The sequence below is a fragment of the Suncus etruscus genome, chromosome 20 (genome assembly GCF_024139225.1).
Source record: "Suncus etruscus isolate mSunEtr1 chromosome 20, mSunEtr1.pri.cur, whole genome shotgun sequence".
Lineage (NCBI taxonomy): Eukaryota > Metazoa > Chordata > Mammalia > Eulipotyphla > Soricidae > Suncus > Suncus etruscus.
Genome location: NC_064867.1, coordinates 33,662,980 through 33,683,894, shown reverse-complemented (window position 1 = coordinate 33,683,894; position 20,915 = coordinate 33,662,980). Strand labels below are relative to the sequence as shown.

The 20,915-nt window shown below is 51.8% G+C and overlaps 1 protein-coding gene across 3 annotated transcripts in view; it reads right to left on the bottom strand.

The window, feature by feature from the left end:
• Positions 1–20,915, bottom strand: part of VGLL4 (vestigial like family member 4) — a 137,127-nt gene that overhangs the window by 1,849 nt on the left and 114,363 nt on the right. For all 3 annotated transcript variants that reach the window (XM_049766321.1, XM_049766322.1, XM_049766320.1), the window contains one exon: positions 2,115–2,331. In XM_049766321.1, coding sequence (XP_049622278.1) covers positions 2,115–2,331 — 217 coding nt within the window. The remainder of the gene's footprint in view (positions 1–2,114; positions 2,332–20,915) is intronic.

The window sequence follows — 20,915 nt, the reverse complement described above, 5'->3', positions numbered from 1 at the left end:
AGTGGGGAGCGCGGGTGTGGCTTCCATGACCAGGCTGTGATCTCCCTCTTGCCAGGAATCACAGGTGGGAACATGATTTCTTCCTAGGCAGTTCTGAGGAGCCTCCTACATAGCCCAGGGGTTGGGGAAGCCAAGCCTGTGTCTGGAGAAGGAAGAGGGCCAGTCACCCCACCCAACAAAGCAATAGTGCCCAAGACCAGCCAGAAGTCCCCCACAAGATCTGCTGTATCTTGGTAACTCATCGAGACAAGGGGACTTGAAGCTTCACAAGAAGGCCGGATGCCCTGACCTAGGAAAGGGGCTCATGGGAACAGCTTTGGGGGGGGGGGTGTGTCCTACCAGTGAAGATCTCCCAAGTGCAGGAGAGAACCCCAATGCCTGCCCAGGACCACCTGTGCTAGCAACTGAGCCTCCCACCCTCCCAGGTAGGCTTGGGAGCCAGTACCCCTAGGTTCTCCCAGAAATAAACCCCTGCCTACTGCTAGGAGCAGTCACACAAGGTAAAGGTCACATCGCTCACACCAATGACCAGCTAGGTCAGGAGTGGCGAACAAGTTTGACACAAAGAGCCAAAATGTTAAACTGTGAGAGTCAGAGAGCCACACCACGCAGTGACCTGCCAAAACAGACAAACACTCACACAAAAGCATATAATCTTAACAATAATATATTAAAAACACATATTGCATTTTTGCCATTTTGAGTGAGGGTCAAAATCCTGCAGTGATGGTGAGGTTGTGCTGCGTCCTCCACACTAAGAACTAACGGCAAGATGTGACCCAACATGTGACACACGGGTCCCCCCGCTCGCTGGCCCATGCAGTTGTTTCCGAGGGATGGAAGACGGGATGATGTGCTCGGAGATCTCTCCTCAGAGGTCCCTCCTCAGAAGCAGCAGAACAAAATCCAAACTTGGCAAAGAGCCACAGTATACAAAATCATGATAAGAGGCAAAGAGCCACATTGATTTTGGCCAGGAGCCACATGCGGCTTGAGAGCTGCGTGTTCGCCACCCCTGATCTAGGTACACGAGGTATGGGATCCTGCCAGTGCCAAGGGCAGGCCCAAAACCAAGACAGGCACTAGGTCAGGTCAGACTTTTGCGTGCTGTGCCAGCTGAACGTCAGCTAGCAAGGAGATGGTTTGGGGTGAGGGGTGGGAAGTGGGAGGGAACAACCCTCCTCACCAAGACTAATCCAGTGGCTTATGTCTTCTTCTGATGAACCCCATCCAAAACTCCTGGGGGTTTTGGGGCGATACTTAGTGTTACTCAGGGCTTACTCCTGGCTCTGTACTCCGTGATCATTCCTGGTGAGCTCAGGGGACCATATGGGATGCCAAGGGGCCATGATGACAAGGCAAGCACCCACACCTCAAATCCCGCTGTACCAGGACCCCATTTTATGATTTTTTTTTGGTTTTGGGCCACACCCAGTGATACTCAGGGGTTACTCCTGGTTATGGGGACCATATAGGGCACCAGGGGATAGAACTTCAGTCTGTCCTGGGTCAGCTGTGTGCAAGGCGAATGCCCTGCCGCTATGCTACTGCTTCGGACCCTGGATCCCATTTTAAACTACTTCTCTGGGGCCGGAGAGATAGCATGGAGATAAGGCGTTTGCCTTTCATGCAGGAGGTCATCGGTTCAAATCCTGGCACCCCATATGGTCCCCTGTGCCTGCCAGGAGCAATTTCTGAGCCTGAAGCCAGAAATAACCCCTGAGCACTGCCGGGTGTGACCCAAAAAAAAAACAAAAAAACAAAAAAACAAAACAACAACAACAAAAAATAAACTACTTCTCTGAGCAAACAGTGCATGTGGGTTCCTTCTTAGGTCAGCATGGCCCCATGGCCTCTGCTTCAGGCCAACATGACTCAGAACCCTGGCATCCCTGGTTTTCCGGGGTTCCATCCCTAGCAGGGCGTCCTGCTAGCTACTTTGGACACGAAGTACCCTCTGGGTCTCTGGCCCTCACAGCTGCTACATAACAGAGAAGCGTCCTGGACAAAGAGAAGCATCCTGGACACCCCCAAACAGGAATCAAGGGCAGGCCTGGGATGAAGCTGCTTCCAAGTCTCCCCCCCAAGACACCCAGGTCCCGGGGTGCCCATACCTGCTGCCGCTCCCCTGGGGATGGTGTTAGGCCTTGATTGCGACCACCGTCCCCACTGTTCTTGGTCAGGGCGAGGGGCTGCTCAGAACTGAGGCTGGACAGTGGCGAGAATAGGTGACCGCTGTGCAGGCCCAAGGCAGGAGCCCCGGTGCGCTCGATAGGGCTTCGGCTGCGCTCCCGAGGGTCCTTGCGGCAGTCCCCGTTGGCCGTCTTGTTCCTGAAAGAGAGAGCAGGGTGCATGCTCAGACAGGAGCCAAAGGTCTGGGTCTGGGGGCAACACCTAGTGATGCTCAGGGGTTAATTCTAGCTCACTGCTAGGGCTGGAATTGGGGGGAAGGTTCACTTCTGGGGACCCCCAGAAGATCATGCATCCCTCCTGCTAACAGCTTAATTCTATGGATTTCACCTTAACACAGTCAGAAGCATCCTCAAAATGCCGAAGGAATCCTGATGCAAACCACATTAAAAATGCCAGAGAAGGGCCTGGAGAGATAGCACAGCGGCGTTTGCCTTGCAAGCAGCCGATCCAGGACCGAAGGTGGTTGGTTTGAATCCTGATGTCCCATATGGTCCCCCGTGCCTGCCAGGAGCTATTTCTGAGCAGACAGCCAGGAGTAACCCCTGAGCAACGCCAAGTGTGGCTGAAAAACCAAAAAGAAAAAAGCCAGATAAGATGGGGCTGGCATGGTGGTGCTAGAGGTAAGGTGTCTGCCTTGCCAGCGCTAGCCTAGGATGGACTGTGGTTCAGTCCCCCGGAGTCCCATATGGTCCCCCAAGCCAGGAGCAACTTCTGAGCGCATAGCCAGGAGTAACCCCTGAGCGTCACCAGGTGTGGCCCAAAAACAAACAAACAAAAAAAGCCAGAGAGAGAGCATGGAGGTAGGGTGTTTGTCTTGCATGCAGAAGGAGGTGGTTTGAATCCCACCAGGTCCCCTGAGCCTGCCAGGAGTGATTTCTGAGCGTAGAGCCAGGAGTAACCCCTGAATGCTGCCGGATGTGATCCAAAAACAAAACAAAACAAAAATGCAGTCCAGGGACGGGGGAGATAGCATGGAGGTAGGGCATATGCCTTGCATGCAAAAACAAAACAAAAATGCAGTCCAGGGACGGGGGAGATAGCATGGAGGTAGGGCATATGCCTTGCATGCAAAAGGACAGTGGTTTGAACCCCAGCATCCCATATAGTCCCCCGAGCCTGCCAGAGGCAATTTCTGAGCGTAGAGCCAGGAGTAACCTGAGTGTTGCCAGGTGTGACCCAAAATAAATAAACAAACAAAAAAATAAAATATAAATGCAGCCCAGGAACCAGAGTGATGGCACAGTAGGTAGGTTGTTCAAGGCCAGACCCCGGTTCAATTCCCGGCATCCCATATGGTCCCCCCGAGCCTGCCAGGAGTGATTTATGAGTACAGAGCCAGGAGCAACCCCTGAGCACCATTGGGTGTGACCCAAAAAAAAAAAATGCAGCCCAGGGGCCAGAGTGATGGTACAGTAGGTAGGGCCTTTGCCTTCCACCTGGCCAACCTGGGTTCGATTCCCAGCATCCCATATAATCCCCTTGAGTCTGCCAGGAGTGATTTCTGAATGCAGAGCCAGGAGTGACCCTTGAACACCTCTTGGTATGCGCCACCACCACCACCCTCCTGACAAAAATCAAACAAACAAAAACAACCACAGGAACAAAGATTAGTGTCCCCTTCCTGAGAGCTAAGCCCACCCAGGAGACCTTGTCCTGCACCTGAGAGGGGACAGAAATGGGTACCCTATGCCCACAGTATCCCCTGCCAGAATACTTCCTATGTCACAGTTTGTTTGTTTGTTTGTTTGTTTGTTTGTTTGCAAGGGAGTCACAGTAAAGTTACATAGGGGGATTGAAGAGGGACCTTATTTAAGCATGAAACTCTCCAACTCAAGACATTTGCAAAACTTCTTTGGACATCTTCAGAGGCTCATCCAATGGTCCCACAAAAGCACCCTAAAAATGGTTGTAAGAGTTGTGGGGGAGGGCCCGGAGAGATAGCACAGCGGTGTTTGCCTTGCAAGCAGCCGATCCAGGACCAAAGGTTGTTGGTTCGAATCCCGGTGTCCCATATGGTCCCCATGCCTGCCAGGAGCTATTTCTGAGCAGACAGCCAGGAGTAACCCCTGAGCACTGCCGGGTGTGACCCAAAAACCAAAACCAAAAAAACAAAAACAAAACAAAAAAAAGAGTTGTGGGGGATGGCTACACCCCCAGGGCCAAGTACCGTGAATCCAGAAGGCCTCCTCCTGACCAGCACCCCAAAAGCCAGGATAAATGCGAGCCCTGATCCCCTCTCTCTCTCTCTCACTGTTTAACACCGCTGCAAAGGGGGCAACGAAGCAGGGCAGGGGGCTCCCCTCCAAAGCTGCAATCCAGGGTCCACAGCCCAGCCACATTTAGAGGTGCCTGAAGGCCAAACAGGGGAGGCTGATAGAACCTGGAGAAAAATGTCTCCAGGGTTTGCACCTGTCCTCTCCTGCTGGCTATGAGGCAGGGGCGCTCCAAGCTCAGAGGAAACTGAGTCAGGGTGCTGTAGTACTCAGCTTCACACATATAAACAGTCACTGCAGAGGATATCACAGGGGGTCAGGCCCTCCCTACTCCCTCAGCCCTTGTGCCCAGTTGGCTCATTGCTGGTGGCACCCAGATCTGTCCTCACTGGCATTTCTGTAAATGCCATCCCTGCTGGGAATGGCAAGGGAGGTGAGGACGATGCTTAGAGTTCCGGCTCTTCCTCAGGGCTTGCAGGGTTACAAGAATGCTTGGTGGGGAGGTACATCCAGACAAGGATAAAAGTTAAAGTGCCCTGACACAGTTCAGTGTGGGGAGACAGCTCAGAAGATTGAGCCAAGTTCAACCACTCCCCTCCATCTCTCCCACCTCCAGCCCCTCCATTACATAGTTCCAGGCTCCTCCGGATGTGGTGACCCCATCCATAAGTGTCAGGGAACCTGGAAACTCAGCTCCCTCTGCTCCCCAGTCAAGCTAAGATTGCCCCACAAAGACTTTCTGTGCTGGAAAGAATGGGGCTTGGGCATAGGAGCACCCCTATACCTTGCCACACTGCCACACATGGCCAGAACAAAGAGGAGGGGCGGGAGCCAGGCATGGCTCTTGTCCAGAAGTGGATGCTCAGTCCTGGGGCCATCAGGGTGAGCCCCAGCACAGCCCAGGGGGACAGCACAGTGCCAGGAGCACCACTGTGCCACAGGAGGGGGGTCCTCAAAGGGGAAGGTACACATTCAGCAGTGCTTGGGGGGGGTTGAAGTTGGGCTTCCTGTGTGACAGCCATGCCCCCTCCCTGTCCTGCCTGTATGGATAAGAAGCTGGGAAAGCACTCCCTGGAGATGGGGGGGCATCCCTTTTTCCTGGGGGCGCCTCACAGCAAGAGCAATTTCCACAGGCTAAAAATGTTCTAAGCCAGGTGTCTCTCCCCCATACAGACACGACAAGTGGAGGGAGGGCAGGGATGGGTCAGCTTTGACCCCAGTACCCCAGGTTGAGTCACTCCACACCCTACTTTATCTAGGAACCCCTTGATATATATTAATGTATGACTAATAATATAAATAAATATGATACTGGTTTAAAATATGTTGATATATAGGATTGCTAGATTATTGTATAGTAAATATATAATATTGATTCAAATATGATATTAATATCTAGTATAAAAAGGCAGGAGTCCACATGGGCTCAGGGGTATCAATCTGTTGTTGTTGTTGTTGTTGTTGTTGTTTTGGTTTTTGGGTCACACCCGGCGGTGCTCAGGAGTTACATCTGGCGGTTTGCTCAGAAATAGCTCCTGGCAGGCACGGGGGACCATATGGGACACCGGGATTCGCTGTGCTATCTCCCCGGGCCCCTCAATCTGGTTTTTGATGGACAGCGGGAGGTGGAAAGACTTGGGTCACACTCAGCAGTGCTCAGGGCTTTCTCCTGGCTTTGAGCTCCAGGGTCACTCCTGGCAGTACTCGGGGGACTCACAAGAAGGTGGAGATTTGGGTCCAGGCCAGCATTGCGTGTAAAGGCCTTGACCCCTGGTCAGTGCCTCGGGCCCTCTGTTCCCCTCCTGGCCTGTGAAGCGCCAGGCACATCCTGTCCTCTCTGTGAGCTAGAACCATCTTCTCCACAGATCTCCGCCCTAGATTCTTTCATGGCCTCGGGGCTCACTGCTGACCCCCCTGGCATCACAGAAGCTTTGAGCAGCCTCACGACTCAGTGACTTGATCAGATAGATGCTCCAGTCAGCAGCTAAAGGGCAACTCTGACCTTTAAAGGAACTTGGGGGTGGGGAGGGTCCTTTCTTCACTGGGGACTGGTACCCGGGGACCTGAGGGTCAGGGGTCTTATCCTCAGCAAGGTTTCTGTGGAGTGGGAGGAACAGTGGGCAAGGCCACATCCGTTCTGTGGCTGGGAAGTTCATCATTGTCCAGGAGGTGCCTTCCTTTTCTTTCTTCCTTTTTATTTTATTTTATTTTTATGTTTTGACTCCTGGCTCTGTGCTCAGGAATTATTCCTAGGGGGACTCAGAGGCCAGGAATCGAACCTTGGCCAGCCACGTGCAAGGCAAGTAAGTCTCTATGTGCTATCTAGCCCCAGGTACCTTTTTTTTTTTTTTTTTTTTTTGGTCTTTAGGTCACACCTGCTCAGGGGTTACTCTTGGCTCTATGCTCAGAAATCGCTCCTGGCAGGCTCGGGGACCCTATGGGATGCCAGGATTCGAATCACTATCCTTCTGCATGCAAGGCAAACACTCTACCTCCGTGCTATCTCTCTGGCCCCAACCTTCCTTCCTTTTCTAACTGCCAAAAGTCTCTCTGAAAACTCCACAGGCTCCTTCCATGGTGTGGGTCTGTCCTTAGTTTCCTTCTGGGGGACTGACAGCAACTCCCCTAAGTGCTAAAGGCTGTTTGTCCCAGCACCCATCTCTCTCTCTCTCTCTCTCCTCTCTCTCTCTCTCTCTCTCTCTCTCTCTCTCTCCTCTCTCTCTCTCTCTCTCTCTCTCCTCTCTCTCTCTCTCCTCTCTCTCCTCTCTCTCTCTCTCTCTCTCTCTCTCTCTCTCTCTCTCTCTCTCTCTCTCTCTCTCTCTCTCTCTCTCAGCAGCACTCAGGGGTTACTCCTGGCTCTGTGCTCAGAGATCATTCCTGGCAGGCTCGGGGGATCATATAGGATGCCAGGAATTGAACCCAGTTCCGTCCTGGGTTGGCCGCATGCAAGGCAAACGCCCTACCGCTGGGCTATCTCTCCAGCCCCAACTTGATGATAGTTTTAAGGTAGTTTTGCACTCCCTTCCTACCAGTTTCCTAACAGTTTCACGTTAACTCTCAGTGGGAGGGTTGGGGTGCTATCCCAAACAGTACTTAGGGAACCCAGAGCCCATTCCCAGGGGACCTTCACTAATTAGACCAGGCGGGGCAGAAGGGGCCCAAGGATCTAGACTGCTCCACTGTTCCACCCAGCCATGCCAGCAATTTCGGGGGGCTCTGTAATATCGAAGATTGAACTTGATCTGACCACTTAGCAATCTCCCCAGCCACAGTCTGGAGACGTTTCCAAAGGGTCAGCAGGGCACCCAAGACGCCCTGAGTTCCATCCCTGGCAGGACCAGCTATGGCCCTGCTGACTCCTTAGCACTGCCAGGCCAGATGCCGCCAATGTGGCTCCTATGAACAAATAAAGAAGCTCTAAAGTTTTGGGGGCGGTCCAGAGGCTGCAACTCCGGGACACCCCACTCACATCAGCATACAGACTAGCACCTCAAGAATGCAAATCTGGGCCCAGAAAGATAGCACAGCGGCATTTGCCTTGCAAGCAGCCGATCCAGGACCAAAGGTGGTTGGTTCGAATCCCGGTGTCCCATAGGGTCCCCCGTGCCTGCCAGGAGCTATTTCTGAGCAGACAGCCAGGAGTAACCCCTGAGCACCGCTGGGTGTGACCCAAAAACTAAAAAAAAAAAAAAAAGAATGCAAATCTAGGGATCTAGGGGACCCAGGCTCTGGACAACACACAGCACACTTGGCCACACTTAACACCAGCCAAACCAGCTAAACCGGCAGGTTCCATCACCACCACCCGACAACCCCTTGGGCACAAGGAGGCCACCAGCAGCAGCCAGAGTGAGAGTCCTGTTTGTCACTCAGGCTGTGACAATGATTCCAGGCTCTCTGAGACAGGAAAAAGGAACCGTAATGTCTCCCCAGATTCCTCCGGCCACTCCTCCTCCTTCCAGTGCTTGAGAAAAGCGACGCCCCAAGATGACATTGAACTACCACCAACCAACCCCTCCCCCTGAGTGCCCATCTGTGGGGATGGGTGGTGAGAACCCCCCCCCCCCTAAATCCTAGCAAACTCCCAATCCTGCCTCAGCTTCAGGCTGGAGCACAGAGAGGGGTGAGGGATGGCAGGGTGCTACTCTAGACCTCGTTCCCACCACTTCCTGGGATCCTCAAGTCATGCCTGGTTATTTCCCAACTAGAAGGAACCCAAGAGGCGGTGAGGGGAGCGGGCTGTGTTCCCAGGGGCGCTGGCTGGGGGGGGGGAAGCTGGTACTCTGCCCTTGTGATTTTCGGGAAGAAACAGCGTTTGGAACACGGGATCCTGCCGGGGGGGGGGGGGGGGGGAGAGGGGGCAGAGAACAGGCGCACCCCAACTCCACACAACCACAGTTTAGTTTTAGGGTGGTCACATGGAAGGCTCCTAAGCAGCCAGCACCTGGGGCAGGGGTTTCCAGGCCCTTTGGGGGGGGGGCAGGGGAGACAAGGAAGGGTGGTTAACCCTTCATTGGCCAGGCCAATGTGCCAGAGGCCAGTACTGCAGCCTCCACTGTGTCCCTTCCTGGGGCAGGGGGAGAACAGTTGCCCCCCCCCCCCCCCACACACACACATCTCCACTTGCTGCCTCCTCCTTTAAATCAATTACAGCTGAAAATACAGGGTTGCCATCTGGTTTGCAAAGGGAATGAAATGAAAGGGTTTTCGGGTACTAACCTCACTTTAATCATTGCCAAAGAGCATGAAGACAGCCAGCGTCCTCCCAGCAAGCCTGGGGCCTGCAAACTTGGCCAGCAGAGCGGACCCTGGGCAGGCACTGTCAGAATAAAAGTCCCTGTAAGGTGAAGGGCCTTCCTACGGGTGCCTTCCTGTGGGCTGGGCCAGGACTGGGGGGGTAACCACTGGCAAAGGGGGGTGTGTGTCAAGAACACTCCACGCACCCTAAGCACCCATGAGACAAACCTCTGAGCTGCTGACTGGGGCAGAGCGTGCAATTTCCTCTCCCTTTGTTTCTCCCTCCTCTATCACAGGCGGCTTTTATCAGACTCCAAGCCCAGGCCAGACCCAGGAGAGGGCAGGGCAGCTGCCTGAGAAACAGGGAGCCCCATAGGCCGCCCCAGCAAGCCAATAGGCCCCTGTGATGGACAACCAGAGTGCCCACTGGTGCTGCTGGCAGGAATCAGTCTCTCTAGAACCTTCTTCCCCCCCGCTGGCCTGGGGGTGGGGTCTTGGGAAGACAAACCCCCCACATTGGAAGGATTCCAGGATTTTAGTTCAGCTTCTATCCCCCTTGCCCCAGCAGCTCTTGCAAACCCAAGGCTTCCTGAACTGTGTAGGGAGGGCAGTGAAGAGCTCCTGAGGCAGTGCTCTGTGGTAGAAACCATTTCTGCTGTGGGGAGGCAGGCGGGCTACACAGAGTCCTCCCCCCCAGCCCTGCCCAGCAGAACCACCATCCATGGCAACCGTGTCCACAACTTTCGAGCAAATACTGCTGTCAAACCTCAGGAAACATCTGGCAAATGGTTCAGCAAAACCAGAGCTGAAACGTGGGGTGTGAGAGCTGGTCGGGGCATCCAGAGCTGAGAATTTCTGACCAGCAAGGGAAAGCAAGTCAGGATTCTACGGAAGACAGACAGACAGACAGACACACTGCCCCCAACTTTCTCCATGGCCCCACAGGATACACAGATCATTAAAGAAACAACTGGATGATACCCACCTTTCTCCCACTCCCCCAACAAAATCCAGCTATTCAAACATGACCGTGAATGAAGATGGAAAAAAAAAATGGTTTGGAAGATCCTTCTAGGAAGAGCTGCGACCCTCAGAGAATAGAAAAGAAAAACACCTATAGTTTGGTTTCTGTTCTGTTTTTTTTTGTTGTTGTTGTTGAAAGGCAAAAGCTTGGGGCCGGAGTTGTGGTGCAAGCGGTGGGATGTTTGCCTTGCACATGCTAACCTAGGACGACCAAGGTTCAATCCTCCAAGCGTCCCATATGGTCCTGCAAGCCAGGAGCGATTTCTGAGCACATAGCCAGGAGTAACCCCTGAGCAAGCATCACTGGGTGTGGAGAGAGAGAGAGAGAGACAGACAGACAGACAGAGACACAGACAGAGACAGAGACAGAGACAGAGAGAGAGAGAGACAGACAGAGAGAGAGAGAGAGAGAGAGAGAGAGAGAGAGAGAGAGAGAGAGAGAGAGAGAGAGAGAAAGTTATTAGTAGGAAGGTCCCCATAAAAGAAATTCCAACAAGCAGGCAGGGAATGAGTGAGTGGGGAGTAGGCTACCTGGCAGACACCCCCCCCCCCCCCGCCCCGTCACAACAGAAAGGGTACCCTCTGAGCCCAGAATCCCACTTGGATTCTGGAAAAATGGGAAACAGGGACTGGGGGCATGAGCTGGGAGAGACAGGAATGGGCCAGATTGGAGAGGGTTGCACTGCAGAGAAGATGTCACAAGTAAAACAAACAAACAAGGGTAACAAGCTCAAGGAAGGGGGTTACCGTGAAGCATTTCTGGGAAGTAAAAGAAAGACTGAACCATCAATTCTCGCAAAAGACAGCAGGGAGCAGGGCTGGAGTCAGAGGAGAGCAGAAAGTTCTCTTGTTTTGCACAGGGCCGACCTGGGTTCGATCCCCATCATTCCATATGCTTTCCTTTTTTTTTTTTTCGTTTTTTGTTTTTTTTGGGTTTTTTTTGGGCCACACCCGTTTGACGCTCAGGGGTTACTCCTGGCTATGTGCTCAGAAATCGCCCCTGGCTTGGGGGGACCATATGGGACGCCGGGGGATCGAACTGAGGTCCGTTCCTTGGCTAGCACTTGTAAGGCAGACACCTTACCTCTAGTGCCACCTTCCCGGCCCCCCATATGCTTTCCTGATGGAGCCCACCAGGAGTGATTTCTGAATGCTATGTCAGGAGTAAGACCTGAACACCACCAGATGTAGCCCCCAAAAAAACAAAAAAACAAAGACATCAGGGGGGGCAGAGAGATAGCACAGCGGTAGGGTGCCTGCCTTACACGCAGCTAATCCAGGACAGATGGTAGTTCAAATCCTGACAACCCATATGGTTCCCGAGCCTGCCAGGAGCGATTTCTGTGCACAGAGCCAGGAGTAACCCCCGAGTGCCACCTGGTGTGACCCAAAAACCAAAAGAAAAAAAAAAAAAAAGAAAGATTCTTAGAACTTCAGGCCAGAGCAGGGAGCAGCCAGCTTGATGAAGCCCTTACTCAGAGGTCTGCAGCTCTGGGGTACAGACCTGTAAAATCACCCTAAAACGCCTTATTTCCAAGACCAGGTGAATGAGTCCAAATCAAGGTCACACAAGAAACAATCCAGACCAGGCTGTAGGTGAAACACATGTAGTCTGGCAATCTTTGACCTAGTATGGCCCTACCTAGCTGCAGGTCAGAACTACCATTTTTTTTTTTTATTGAGATCACCCTTGGGTGGGGGCAGTAAACCCACCCAGGTTTACAAGTCAGACAATCAATGTTTTGGGTGAAACCAAGTTGTAAACAAACAGAAACAAAGAAACCAGGGATAAACTTTGTTTTAGGTCAAGTAAGGTGTAACCCAACACAACCCACTTAGGGAAACAAGAAACACATATCTGGTTTGGCAATGCTGGTGGAAACCTTCAATCTCCCAGCACCCTTGGGAGTTACTCAACAATGAATGCTCCCCTCCCCAAGCTAGGGAACCCCTGCCAGGGTACCCACATCCAAGACCTCACATGTCATCTATGGTCCATAAGGTCCCCCCCTCCCCAAATTGGGAACTTGGCTTCTGTGTCAGCCCCTCCAAATGCCCATGACTCTGGGTCCACCACTTGCTGTCCTCTCAAGGGCAGGCCAAGTTGAGGACGCTCATCTGGGCAACTCTCTACTCAGAAGGTGAGCCTCGCTGTCCCCCTCTTCGGAAGAAAACCCCCAACTCACCACAGGGCCATGCTCCCAGGAAAGAAAGAGCAGAATGGGGAGGGCTGAGTGCCCCGACCATGCTATAACCTTTAGTTCAGGTGAGCAGTGCCCACTCAAAATGGGGGGGGGGGGCAAGAGGCACATCTGATGCAAAAGGCCTCCAGGCAAGGGACTGGGCAGCCTGAGGCAGATGAGAGGAGGAATGGTGCAGTGGGCACACTACGTTCTAGCACGTTCTGCCCCAAACAACCCTGCAACAAGGAGAGGTCAGTCACAGGTGAGTTATGGAGACTGTTGGTGTGCTTCAAAGCAACTTCTGAGCCCTCTTCTGCTTTCCCTTGGGTGTGAGTGTCAAGATGCAAACATTTCCCTGTGGTCCCTTTGGGCTGGGGTTTTCTTTCCATTCAGACACATCATACCCCTCCCGAAAAATATTTGGAGTCTGGGGTGGGGGGCACATCTGAGCCTTTGCACAATGACTGCAAAGGGCTGTCATTGTATCACTGACAAATAAGGGTCATGTTTCTAGAAGGGGAAGAGTGGGAGAACGGATGGACAGAAAGCTGGCAGGTGCCAGACTTTGAGTCTCAGGGCCTTTGAGGAGACCAGGGAAAATCCCAGTAGAGGGGCAGATCAGAAATAGCCAGCAGACACCAGGGGTCCCCATCAGTGAGGGGTTGCTTCAGGGCCCATAAAGTTCTCTGTGCAACCCTGAAACCAAGAACAGGGGCAGCAAGTGGCCACTAGCACAGCCCAGCACAGGGACATGAGTGAAGTGAAAGAAGAGATGTGGGGGCAACTCAAGGAATGGGGGGGCCATGAGGCTGCCCTGAAGTCTTTAGGGCAAGTCTTTGAAGGGTTAGTATGGCCCTTGGGGGATTCTGACAAGAAGGTTGGGGGCTAGAGGGGACTAGAGAACCTGGGATAGATCCAGGGAACAGGAGATGTTCTAGTAGTTTCTCTGGCTTCAGGGATCCATCCCCCTGCCAATCCTGAGTGGGAAAGGGATCCTGATGCAGAGGGAGGGTCCAGATCCACAGTAAGCTCACCCCGTGCTCTCAGGGAAACTCACACCCTGGAATATTCTCGAGTGTCTGAGGCCCCACAGGAGGGAATACCGGGGCCAGCCACGTTTTGACCACTATGAGCCAATGGGCCGGGCCCCGATTTCAGGCCTTGTGCTTCTGCGGAATCTTCCCAGAGGAGGAAAAGCTTGAGCACACATGTTGATGATGTTAGAAATGCGCTGACCCAGAGCTCCTGCCCAGACAGGCCTTAGGCCCTGACGGCGGAAGCAGGCCCTGGAGGTGGAACAAGATGTGTAGAGGCAGCACAGCTTAGCAGTGAGGCTCAGGTCCCCATTGAACCCAGAGTTCAGCCAGGCCCGAGACCACTTCCAGCTTCGCTGCTTGGGTTCCCCTGCGTTGCCCATGGTGCATTCTTCAGAAAGGACACCCATGGGCTGAGGGGCATTAGGCAAAGGCTCAGGACTGGAGTAGGAGCTCTGAGGACAGCTCCCTAAATCCAGGCTCCTGATGTTATGTGCAGACAGATGGGTGTGAGGGCCCCAGAATGTAGTGCCTACACCCCCCAGGCAATGATTTTGGGGTCACACCTGGCGGCGCTCAGGGGTTACTCCTGACTCTGCACTCAGAAATCGCTCCTGGCAGGCATGGGGGATCATATAGGATGCCGGGATTCGAACCACCATTTGTTCTGGATCAGTGCACGCAAGGCAAACACCCTTCCACTGTGCTATCTCTCGGGCCCCTATTTTGTTGGGGGAGCATACCCAGCAGTACTCAGGGATTACTCCTAGCTCTAAACCCAGGAATTACTCCTGACAGCTACATGGAAGGCAAATGCCCTACCCACTGTGCCTTCGATCTAGTACCAGCCCAGCAATCCTGAATATTCTTTGTTTTTGGTTTTGGGGCCACAACCAGGGATGCTCAGGAGTTACTCTTGGCTCTATACTCAGGAGACTATATAAGATGCCAGGGATCGAACCCAGGTAAAACATTCTACCCACTGTGTTATCACTCTGGACCTCACCAATACTAAATATTCTTTGATTGTTTGTTTGGTTTTTTGGCCACACCCAGTGATGCTCAGGGGTTTACTCCTGGCTATGTGCTCAGAAATCGCTCCTGGCTTGGGGGACCATATAGGAAGCCGGGGGATCAAACCACAGTCTGTCCTAGGTTAGCGCGTGCAAGGCAAAAGCCCTATGGCTTGTGCCACTGCTCTGGCCCCAATACTAAACATTCTTAAACATTCACCAGGAGAACAAGCTTCTCTCCTGCTTCCATGATCTTGGAGACTTTGGGGCCCCAGGGTTCTGTGTGTTGCTGTCCCTGGGTCACTGGCCCCCTCTTTGTGAGCTGGACATCCCCACCCCCACCACAGCTAAATTGGAGGCTCTTAAGGCGGAGACAGGGCCCGGAGGAGCTGATGTCAGCGCCTGCCTGCTGCGGATAAGGCAGCCTTTGTTTTTCAGCTTAACTGGGAGAATGAGAAATGCCTCCAGCCAGGCAAAAGCAGAGCCCACTGGGGCTGGGTTCGGCCAGAGCCTGGATTTAAAGCGCCACACTTCATTAGCAAGACACAGCGGGGAGGTATGGAGGGAGGGAAAGGTAGATGGGTACGGGAAGGCCCTCCCCCAAAATCACCAACTCCACTTTCCATCCTGGTCCCAAGTTCACCTCCCTGCCCTCAGCCAATCATGAAAGAAAGGCCACGGGCTTCCCGCTAATGGGTTTTCTTGGGACAGAAGCTGCACAGGGGCTTAAAATCTTCCTAACATAGGGCAGGGATGTGGCCAAGAGGTGGAACTCGTGTCTTACATGCGTGAGGCCCCGGGCTTGACTTCAGGTACCACATTCCATCTGCTGAAGCTGCTGTGGAGCGCTGCTAGGGATAACCCTTCTCAAAAACCAAGAACTCCAAGGGCCAGAGCGATGGCACAGTGGTAGGGTGTTTGCCTTGCATGCAGAAACTCAGGACGGGCCATGGTTCGAATCCCAGAATCCCATATGGTCCCCCGTACCTGCCAGGAGCAATTTCTGAGTGCAGAGCCAGGAGTAACCCTCCTGAGTGCCACCAGGTGTAACCCAAAAAACAAACAAACAAACAAAAACTCCAAACACTACATCACAAGGTTACCGAGGGAAGTGTTAGGCAACTGAGATATGGCCATCGAAGAGCCTCATCAGGCGGCCAGAGCCACAGGCCTGAGGTGCACTGCAGCATTTCAGGGTCTAAATTTCCCATCCTTGCATGAGAAAGGCCCAGGTTCCATCCCCAGCACCCCACACACAGTCCCTGAGTGACAGCCCCACCCCCTTCTCAAAAAGCATCATGCTGGGCCAGGAGAGATTGCATGGAGATAAGGTGTTTGCCTGGCATGCAGAAGGACTATGGTTCAAATCCCATCCCATATACTCACCTGAGCCTGCCTGGAGCGATTTCTGAGTGTAGAGTCAGGAGTTACCCTAAGTGCTGCCGGATCTATGTGCTCTGAACGCTACAAACAATATCAAAAGGACTTCCCATCCTCGCAGACATTCAAGCCGGTAAGAGATGCAGAGTTTGAAGGATTTAACTAGGACCTTCATCATGAGAGAAACCAACAATCTACAGGGGTTAAGGAGAATGTTCCATGGGTTGCTCATGCTTGAGATATAGGTTTCCCCTAACCCTAATAGACCCCTCAAATCACCACTGTGGGTCCCCTCCCAAAAGAAAGTGCGTCCTGGGCATGAGGAATGAATGAGCACCCCTACCAAGTATCCCAAGCTGGGGACAGGTTGAACAATGGCTATTCTGGCCACAGTCCAAGACAGCAAGTAACATGCTAGGAACAAGTGTAAGTAAGGGGGGTCTCCCAATAGGGGTGCATAATTGCCACCAGGACACTCAGCATCCGTGTCTCCTCTCCAAGCTGTCCAGAAGCCATGATCTGAACATCTGAACTCATACGAGAGGGTGTCCAGGCTCTGGATGGATAGGCTCTAGACAGTCAGACACACACTTGCGTCACCGTGTCGCCATATTGTTTCTGAGCCATTGGTTCTGACTTCGGATAAGAACCTCTCTGGACCTCAGTTTTGTCTTCTGTGAAAGCAGCTGAGGGGGTTCTTTCAATTCCCCACAGCTCAGCTCAGGAGGCATGGGTCCAGCCTGGGACCCTTGAGGAAAGAAATCTGACCCCCCCCACACACAAGCTCCCACTTGACTCCCATGCTGCACCTGTGCCCAAAGCGTGGACTGTTTCCCTGCAAAGTCTCAGCTGCTCACAGGGTCCAACACTACTGTGGCCTTCCCTCTGGGGAGCCTTTGATGAGCAGGACCCCAAATGTCCCAATGAAAGACGCCAAAGGAAACAACAGCATCACCCCTGGGAATACAGGAATGTTGCAAAGGACCCCCAAGCACAGACATGCCAAACTAGACTCCTCAAACTGTCTCTGATGGTGTACAGATGGCCATCTCCAGTGCCAAGATGCTCACAGGCAGGGCTGGCAGGACTCAGGAGAGCAACATCCCCATTTGCTGGGCCCCTGCTCTGCCCAGCAAAAGCTCTTATTTCCTCTTATTTCTGTTCCCCTTTGTGGGGTAAAGGGAGCTTCAGGTCAAGGAGGAGAGAAAGAAATAAGAGGTCATGGGGCCGGAGAGATATAGCACGAAGGTAGGGCGTTTGCCTTGCATGCAGAAGGTTGGTGGTTCGAATCCCAGCACCCTAGATGGTCCCCTGAGCCTGCCAGGAGCGATTTCTGAGCATAGAGCCAGGAGTAACCCCTGAGCGCTGCCGGGTGTGACCCAAAAAAAAGAAAAAGAAGAAAAAAAGGAAGAAGAGGTCATGGGGTCGGAGAGATAGCACAGCGGTAGGGCATCTGCCTCACACGCAGCCAATTCAGGATGGATGGTGGTTCGAATCCCAGCATCCCATACGGTCCCTCGAGCCTGCCAGGAGTGATTTCTGAGTGCAGAGCCAGGAGTGACCCCTGAGCATCGCCGGATATGACCAAAAACCAAAAAAATAAAAAAGAAATGAGGTCACAGGTTGTCCCGGCCTCTGTATGCCAGGAATGCCAGCTCTGAATTGGGGGGTTGGGGGATACTGCCACACACAGACACAACCCAAACACCCAGAAGGTAGCGCCGCTGTGAATGAATGAGGTAAGAGACTAACACCATTATTTTCCAGACCCACCGTGAAATGAGAAAACCAGCACTCAGAAGAGCTCAGCACACTTGCTCCCTCAAGTACCACAGAAAAGGGAAACTGAGGAATCACACCCACAACCAGCTCACTCCAACAAATGCCATTCAGAGGAGGTGCTGGGGGGGGGGGGGCAGCTTACCTATCAGTCACAGCCAGAATGAAATGCCCTGGGGTGGGGACCTACCACCTGATGGATGCAAACACACACAGACATGAGCTGTCCATTTTAATGGGCCCGCAGCACTGAAAGCTGAGAGGGAAAGTAACGTTTGAGGTCGATGGGAATTGGGGGGCAGAAACCTGTTTCTCCGGGTGTTGGAGTGAATCTGAAACACTGCAGGGCAAAGCCCCTTCATGTGAAATGTAGATGAGACTCAGGATTGATTCACTGTGGATGGCATGGCCCAATCATTCCTCGATCTCCCCTGAATTAGGGTTCAGGGAAGGTATAGTGCATCGGTCAGCTCTGAGTGGCAGAAAGGTCTTCCCCTGTGTGATCAAAAAAGACCAGTACTTGGGGCCAGAGAGATGGCAGGGAGGTAGGGGGGCCTTTGCCTTGCATGCAGAAGAATGGTAGTTTGAATCTCGGCATCCCATATGGTCCCCCAAGCCTGACAGGAGTAATTTCTGAGCATAGAGCCAGGAGTAACCCCTGGGTGCTACTAAATGTGACCCAAATACCAAAATAAATAAACAAATAAATATAATGACCACAATAGGGCCACTCCCAATATGGCTACCTGGCTACCTCTAAGACAGGCCACCACCAATATGCTGCTGCCAACCCTGCCTTGCTACTGAGCTTGAACTGTGTCCGTTACAAATGAAGAAATGTACCAAAAAAAAAAAAAAAAAAAAACAAACAAATGAAGAAATGGGGGGCCGGGAAGGTGGCGCTAGAGGTAAGGTCGCTGCCTTGCAAGCGCTAGTGTAGGACGGACCGAGGTTCGATCCCCCGGTGTCCCATATGGTTCCCTCAAGCCAGGGGCGATTTCTGAGCGCATAGCCAGGAGTAACCCCTGAGCGTCAAATGGGTGTGGCCCAAAAACCAAAAAAAAAAAAAAAAAAACCAAACAAACAAACAAAAAAAAACAAATGAAGAATGGATTTTCCCCTCTGTTTTAAATATTAATTGACCAGGGGTTATAACATTAGACAATTCAACTCTAGAAGTATGGGCTTCTGGGACCTATTCTCCACTAAAAAGATCCAAAGGTCCACTGGGAAAAGTAGGTCACGGGGAGCATTATAAAATGGAAACATGGAATACGGATACAGGAGAAACTGGAAGGGGTTCTGCTTTGCCAAACCGGACTGAGTCAAATAGGAATCTGCACAGACCAGTGCTCAACAAACTGGACAGGAGAGGTGCACCTAACACTAAGCTCAGGGAAAGACCTGCTACTGATATTTTCACCAACCAACCCCACCACATGCCCCCCAAGCCTTGCATCTTACTTTGCCTTATTCCACCTGGCAGGCGCTTTTTTTTTTAGATAAGAACCATAACACCTTGCTTAGGAAATGAAAGACAATCCTCAGGATCACCATGTCAACATAAACATTAAAAGACTTCATAAGGGGGGCCGGCAAGGTGGCGCTAGAGGTAAGGTGTCTGCCTTGCAAGCGCTAGCCAAGGAAGGACCGCTGTTCAATCCCCGGCACCCCATATGGTCCCCCCAAGCCAGGGGCAATTTCTGAGCTCTTAGCCAGGAGTAACCCCTGAGCGTCGAATGGGTGTGGCCCGAAAAACAAAACAAAACAAAACAAAAAGACTTCATAAGGGGCCAAAGTGATAGCAAAGCAGGTAGGGCGTTTGCCTTGCTCGTGCCAACCTACAATCAACTGACCCAGGTTTGATTCCCTGCACCCATACTGTCCCCTGAGCCTGCTAGGAGTGATTTCTGAGCACAGAGCCAGTAGTAACCCCTGAGAGCAGCCGGTGTGCCCCCCCACCCAACAACAACAACAACAAAAGACATGGGGCCAGAGAGATAGCATGGAGGTAGGGCATTTGCCTTGCTTGCAGAAGGACAGTGGTTCGAATCCCGGCATCCCATATGGTCCCCTGAGCCTGCCAGCAGCGATTTCTGAGCATAGAGCCAGGAGTAGCCCCTGAGCACTGCCGGGTGTGACCCAAAAACTAAAAACCAAAAATAAAAAAAATAAAAAATAAAAAAAAGACTTCATAGGCTCCAGGTTAGAAGGGGTAGAATCAGAGCCCAGAAGTTCTTCTACATCTCAAAATCTGGGAGAAATCACCATGAAAATATTCCTTCTATCTGCCCCTCTTTCCCTGAATCATCTGCAATTTAGTCAGACTCTGCAGCTTCCTATTCTGGCCCAGTCTCTCCATCTCTCTACTAAAAACATCTTCATACAAGATACGAAGATGCGGCCAAAGGAACACAGCATTGCATGAACGACCCTCTCAGCTGGCTGTCAAATGGTTTTTCAACAATATTCCTTCCCCTAGAATTACTGTGATTTCTTCAGCGATAAAATAAACAAACCACGTTTTCATGGCACATTAATATGTTCCCAAAAGATAAAGAGCAAAAATCGTTCTGTAATCTCCTTTGAGAGATAAATAGGCTAGGCCTTTCTTTTCCAAATAAATGAGTCTATGATTTATTACAGAAAAACGTCTTAGCTATAGTCAACAGAGGAGGGAATATGCTATAGTTCAAAGAGGAGGCATCTGAAGACAACAAGAAAAGGCACTTAAGAAGCACTGGGCCTTAGGAAGGTAGCAGGTAGCAGTCGTCAATTTCCCTTCAATTTTCAGTACCTTATCAATTTCCCATCAATTTCTAGCATCTTGTTAACTTCCCTCAATTTCCAGTATCTTGTCAATTTCCCGTATCTTGTCAGTTTCCCATCAATTTCCAGTATCTTGTTAATTTCCCATATCTTGTCAATTTCCCATTAAATTCCAGTATCTTGTCAATTTCTCATCGATTTCCAGTGTCTTGTCAATTTCACAATTTCCCATATTTTGTCAATTCCCCATCAATTTCCAGCTTCTTGTCAATCTTCCATCAGTTTCCCACATTTTTGTCAATTTCCCATCAATTTCCAGCCTCTTGTCAATTTCCCATCAATTTCCAGCCTCTTGTCGATTTCCAGCCTCTTGTCAATTTCCCATCAATTTCCAGCCTCTTGTCAATTACCCATCAATTTCTAGTCTGTCAGTTTCTCATCAAGTTCCTGTCTCTTGTCAATTTCCCATCAATTTCCAGCATCTTGTCAATTACCCATCAATTTCCAGTCTCTTGACAATTTCCCATCAATTCCCCCCTTGTCAATTTCCCATATCCCATCAATTTCCCATATCCTGTCAATTTCCCCCAC